This window comes from Maylandia zebra, linkage group LG15, assembly GCF_041146795.1.
Source record: "Maylandia zebra isolate NMK-2024a linkage group LG15, Mzebra_GT3a, whole genome shotgun sequence".
In the NCBI taxonomy this organism is placed as follows: domain Eukaryota; kingdom Metazoa; phylum Chordata; class Actinopteri; order Cichliformes; family Cichlidae; genus Maylandia; species Maylandia zebra.
Genome location: NC_135181.1, coordinates 25,143,370 through 25,149,729, shown reverse-complemented (window position 1 = coordinate 25,149,729; position 6,360 = coordinate 25,143,370). Strand labels below are relative to the sequence as shown.

The window sequence follows — 6,360 nt, the reverse complement described above, 5'->3', positions numbered from 1 at the left end:
TCTCAGGATTAACGAGTACTCACCAGGACCTTGCCATCAGCTTCTCCCCCCACGCCACAGCCGGACTGTGGACAAGTAAGGCAAAATATATTGGACCTCTCACCAGTGAACCGCCTGACTCCTCTTTCCCTCTGTTTCTGTGACTCTGTTCGCCAGCCCAGAACCACAACTCATTGCCTGTTTACCAGTTCTTAGTTGTAAGCACCAGATTCCAGTCATAGTTTGCTCGTAACATTTAGCATCCCTAAGAGTTTTTGAGCAATAAAGTTTTCACGTCCAAGCCACGTTAACTGCCTCCGTCTGAGTCTGCTATTTGGGTCCACTCTCTCGCTCTGGCCTCTCCACCATTACATGCTTCTAAAATGGAAATACAGAATTTACAAGAAGATCCAAATACTTGTTTACACTCAGGTAAGTCTGGTTAGACTTCATTAGAAAACATGTAGAGAGTTGCACAGGTCTGGAGAATATTCTTTGGACAGGTAAAACCAAGATGAGCTTGTACCAGAATGATACGAAGGCAAAGGTCTGGAGAAGCAGTGAACCAGCTAATTATGTGAAGAATATCACATCATCTTTCAAACATGTAATGTTATAACATGGGCATGAATGGCTGCCGGTGGAACCGGATCACTGGGATTTAAAGACAGAAGCTGACAGAAGCAGCAGGATGTGCTGTGAAGTGTTCAAGGCTGTACTCTCTGCTCAGATTCAGCCAAATACTGTAAAAGTGATTGGACAGAGCTTCGCAGAACGGATGAATAATGACCCAAACAAACATTGATCTGAGGCCCAGTAGGCATCCTTGTCAGATGCCAGAACCACCTTAACTGGCTCCTTTTGATGTGGAGGAGTATCACCTCTACTCTGAGCCCTCTGACTGAACTCCTCATCCTATCTCTAAGGGAGAGGCCAGCCACCCTTCAGGGGAAGCTCATTTCTGGCACTTGTATCCAAAGTCTTGTTCTTTTGGTCCCTACCCACAGCTTGTGACCATAGGTGATGGTAGGGATATAGATTGACCGGTAAAGAGCTTTGCTTTTACACTCAGCTCTCTCTTCACCACAACAGACGTGTACAGCTTCCACATCACTGCAAACAAATAAAGGAACCCAAGAGTTTCTCAAAGGAAAGAAATGGACAAGTCACTCCCCTGATCTCAACCAACAGAGCAAGTTATTCAGGTATTAAATGGAAAACTGAAAACAGAGACACCCACAAACAAGCAACAACCAATGGTGGCTGCAGCAAAGAGCATCTGAAGTCCATGGGTTCTAGACTTCAGTCACTGAACACAAAGGATTTCAACCAAAAACACTTCTTACATTTAAAATTGTTAGTTTAGCCATTTCTTTTTAAGAAAATTGGAGATTGTGTAGAAAATGTCTGTAAATCCTAAACATATCATGGCATACTCTTGTTAATTAAAGCTGAAAGTCTGCACTTCAGTCACATCTTGAATGCTTGATTTAAAATTTTCTGTGTTGGTTTACAGAGGCAAATGTAGAAAAAAGTGTTGCTGTCTAAAAGCTTATTGAGCAGACTGTAGCTGAAGATGCTGTCTGGATGAGTAATTATTGACTGACTGGCTGCAGAGAGACAAACATGCACTGAAACAGTTTTAAAGATGGGCTCTTTACAGTTATCTGTTCCTAATGAGAAACGGTGTCCAGGTCACTAGTCTGACACTGAGGTGTGTCGCGGTCTTGTGTGATCGATGGTTACGTAGTCTGTGAGCTTCGACTGTGCATCGGGCGACTGTTATGAACTCTCAATTCTACCAATGTGTCTCAAAGTAAATGCGGTGTAGAGTCATGTGGTAAAACGGATCCAGGGCAGGTTCGGTTCAAAAACAGAAGATCGCCCCGTGACCCGCGGCGGCAGCATTGTTGTTGTTGTTTGTGTGATGTCAAGCCTGCGGGGGAGTCTCGGGTGTTATTTTTAGCGGTGAAAGGTTAAACGGAGAAGCTCGACTGACTGAACTAACCGGATTATCTGCCATTCTTGTCTGGATTTCATCATAGTAGGATTCAGTGGGAGACGGGCCATCTGAGACAATTCACCAGTGACGCCGCAGTAAGCTGGAAACCGGCATCCGCACATTTCTCCTCTGATTAAAATCAGCCCAAATCATAAGGAACTCCCATTTGAATACCAAATAATTTCACCTATTTTCTTAAAGTGCCTGAGACCTGACAGAGACTCCTGCTTATCTCTCCCTTTTATTTTCATTTTGCTGCCATGAATACAGAGCGGAGTATCAACTGTGAATATTTCAGTATTTAATCAAATGTCAGAGTGCATTTAGTCTGAGCCCTGAGAGGAGGGTTTTTCTTTAAATGTAATGCGGTGATAAGCGGAGCTGGATTTTAATGTGCAAAGTGAAACTTTTATTAGCGGCTCCCTGAGAGCTCCTCGGCTTTATTAGATAAAACAGCTGAGGGGGATGGAGGAGAGATTGTCAGACAATGCTACAAGTGAAGTGTTGTCACTGAGAGCAGAAAGGCTTTAATGGACTCTGAGCTACTGCTGGACTCACTTTAAATGAACTACATCAAAGTCAAGCACAAAGCAAAGTACATGAAGTAAAACACATGTGCTACAAAAGCTTCAGAGTCCAGGTCAAAGCGCAACACGCCAAATAATCAACAAGAGTACCAGAATTTGTGCCTCAGAGGACCAGAACGTGGAGTCAATCACTTTGTTTTGTTGCAGACCTGCAGCTTTATAATGAGGAGTGGATGGACTCAGTTTGAGTCATCGCTGCAGCCGCTGTGATGTCAGCTATTTTGAAGCCTCGGCCGAAGTGTTTTTGCTGAGCTTTTTGAAAGCAGGTGCCACGAGTCCAGAGTGAACGTGATGCTGCACGGTTTCCTCGTCCGTCCGCTGACCGATCAGGACTTTGATCAACAAACTGAGGAATGACAGCAGGCTGGGTAGTCGTACAACTCAAATATGCAGCTCAGCATAACAGAAACCAGTCCTTGTGTTTGACCTCACCGCCGTCGTGTTCAGTTTCGTATGGACTAACTTTGTTTTTAGGAGAGATTAGGTAAATAACATGAACAAATACTTTGCCTTTTATTTTTTCTTTAATATTTTTCTTATATTTTCTTTTTCTGTGTGGGTGTGTGTGTGTCGGGGGGGGGTTACAGCTGCTAATCCCAGTGCTTCAGTCTGGCAGCAGTGAAACACACAGGCTGTGTTGGACAGTAAAACAGGCACCGGATTACAGATTAAAAGCAATTTCTAATCTTCTTTTGCACGGCTCTTCAGATATGGCCCAACTTGGCGATGTCTGAGCTCCAGCTGACCTACAATAAGATAAGACCTTCAACTTTCCACCATCTCTGCTCGTCACAGAGGTCACCAGAAAACATCAGAAGCCTCGCGTATGAAAGTGCACAGGCTGTAGGTCTTCCTCAAAGCCAGAAGTTTTATTTTTACTCCAAATCCTCAAAGAGACACAATCCCTCACCCCCTCGCTCCCCCCAGCCGTTAGCCTCACTCCACCTTTCATTAGTCGGGTTCACCTGAAGGAAAGAGGTTTGAAGTTCACAGCCATTCGAAACAGTGTGAAGTTTTTAGGTTTGGTTTCATGTGTTAAAGTCGCACGAAGTTTGGTTTAGTGCTGCAGTGTTTGGATAGAGCAAAGTAAAGGCAAATAAAAATAAAATAAAAATGCAAACAAGTTACTGAACAAAGATTTGGTAATTAATTTTTCTCTCTTTTTAAGCAAGACAGTCTAAAATAATCTGGTTCCAGCTTCCTCAGAGTGATTTTATTTTTTATTCTTTTTGGTTGCTGGATGGGGGAAAAAGGAGATTATGATCTGTCAGCGTGTCCTTTGGGAAAGTTTCATCTAATTATTCACTCATTAAATATTAAACCATTGTGGGAGAACTAAAAGAATTAGATTAGTTTAAGGCTTTTATCTGAGTAACATGATGACATACCTGACAGTGTTTGCCTGCAGCTTCTCCAGTGCGACTGTATTTTGTTGCTTTTATATTGTTTTTATAAGATGGACATAAAAGTATTTTTTATATACTGTATTTATACGTGTTTGGGTTTTCTGTTCGAGAGCAGAAACTTGGATGTGATCACGGTTTGTGTCTTTCTAAAGTGAATATTAACCAAATGAAACTAAGTAAAAGTCGGCTGATTAAGAAGAAAAGTTTTTAATTGAAAACTGAAAATTGCAAAATATGTGTACACATAATGTATTCATTAATCAGCTTAGGACAGTTAAAAAGTAGTAAAAAAAGATTTTTGTTTTAAAGTGGGTTTATTTTTCATATTTGTTGTGAACACAGGGATTTTAATTGTTGCATTACTGATAACAGCGTGTTCATGTTTTTCAGGGCTTTGAATGTCACAGTAATTTAATGGAAGAAAATACAACAACATATAAAGAAAACTATTCACATATGTTTGAATTACAACAACGTGTATATGGAGGCTCTGTCCCTCTCTCTGATCTACAAGCTTGTTTTCTCTTTATCCAGAGTCAGATTTCTGTAAACGGCTTCTTTACAGGCAGATTAAATAAAGACTTTCACATCAGATATTTTAGGAGTTTAATATTAAACTGATCCATATTCTAAATGAACTCTATTTATTAATTAAGCAGAATATAAAAGTAAAAGTGCTACAGATAAGATGGCAAGAAGGAATTTAAATGTTTTAAATGAGTTTTATTTTGTTGGCAGAAACATCATAGTTCAAGTAAAAGAGCAGAGTCATTAAAATGTTAATATTTTTTACTGTGTTCAAGTAAAGCGACTGATCTTATTTCTTCTTTTCATCCCAAGGCTCTGCACACTGTGCAGTTTCAGCTCTCTGATCTAAAATCATTTCTTTTCATGTGTTGGAGTCAGATTTCCTTTTAAAGGACTTCTGCACTTGTGGAACAAACATCATTTGTCTGGAGCTTCCTGGGACTTAAACCCTGAGATGGCATAAGCTTCTGGACTTATTGTATTTGTAACAAAGGCATGAAAATACATTGAGCGGAGGATTTAAGTATTCATTTATTCCTCCAAGCCCAACGGTTGTCACAGTTTTGTGCAGCGATCAGGTTTTCGAATTGAAACAATGAAGCCTGGAGACAGAAACGTGCAGGAAACCGCCAAACGAAAGAGAAAAACATCAGCAAAGATTCAAAGGTCCAGCAACCTGAGTCTGTGCAGACATGTGATGTGCTCGTGAGGACCGCTCGGAGCAGTGAGGCCTGCAGGATGCCTTGATTGAAAGCAGCCGGGGAACCATGGCACGGCGTGTCCGGCTGGGCCAGGAGGGGGTGTGTTGAGCCAACTAGTCATCGTGGTTGACAGATGCCCCCAGAAAGCCACTAACAGGATGACGCCTGCGCTGCGAGGGCTGCAAGGTAAAGACGGATTATGTCTGAGCAGTAGATAAACAGATTATTCCAGAAACAGTGCCTACTTTTTTAACCTCGTCACTCTTGCCACACTTTGCAGCAGGTCCTGTTCTGGATCGGTTTACGCTTCCACACGCATCCTGGAATTCATCGGAAGCGTTTGAGCAGCCGCTCAGGGTCCCCCAAATGACACGAGGTCGACCCACACCCATGATCTCCACCTGAGCCAGAGGAGCCCCCTCCTCTTCGCTGACACCTTCCCTTGTGCTGCTGGATTAACTTTGACGTTCATATTTCAGGAGACCGTCCTACATGATGCTTTGGGCGTTTGGACTCGCTCTGCTGCTCGCCGTCGCTCCGCAGGCTGCCGTGATTAAAGGTGAGCCTCGTTGGTTCGCATTTTATTCTTTGCAAACAGAGAGGTTAGATGTGAGGGTTTAAAGAGTAAGGCTATCTATACTCGTACTAAACTTGGTCACAATGTGAAGCAAAGCCTATTACGATTGCGTAAGTACTTGGCTGTGAAGTCATCGTGGAGTTGGACTGTCACTTTTCCCCCGAGGATACCAAAAAGGCAGTTTAAATGCATGGTGACATCGCAAGAAGTTTGCCTTCCTCCAATTATGTGTGTGCAAACATGTCCTCAATGCAAATGGAAATGCAGAAACAGATAATGGCAGTTCAGTAGATTCATGGCTGGCGTGCTGACAGCTTGACAATTTGAATTACAGCTTTCTCTCCTCACTTATTCAGGAAAGAAAGAAAGCTAAAAATCTGACAAAAGAGGGGCTGATAATCAAAGTTATAAAACAAAGTTCACCTTCACTTCAAAACATTTCTCAGGCTGTTTATTTCTCCCAAAAGCAGCCCGATGAATTACAACCCTCACTTTGACTCATGCTGTCCTAAATTTATCTACAACAAACCTCTTGTTTAGGAGCGTCCTTTTGGTACACCGAGTGCTTCCAGTTTTAGTG

At 42.2% G+C, this 6,360-nt stretch overlaps 1 protein-coding gene across 2 annotated transcripts in view; it reads left to right on the top strand.

The window, feature by feature from the left end:
• The first annotated feature begins 5,447 nt into the window (after nucleotides 1-5,447).
• Nucleotides 5,448-6,360, top strand: part of LOC101475174 (uncharacterized) — a 61,733-nt gene continuing 60,820 nt past the window's right edge. For both annotated transcript variants that reach the window (XM_076874187.1, XM_024799000.2), the window contains exon 1: nucleotides 5,448-5,762. In XM_076874187.1, coding sequence (XP_076730302.1) covers nucleotides 5,696-5,762 — 67 coding nt within the window. In that variant the 5' untranslated portion in view covers nucleotides 5,448-5,695. The remainder of the gene's footprint in view (nucleotides 5,763-6,360) is intronic.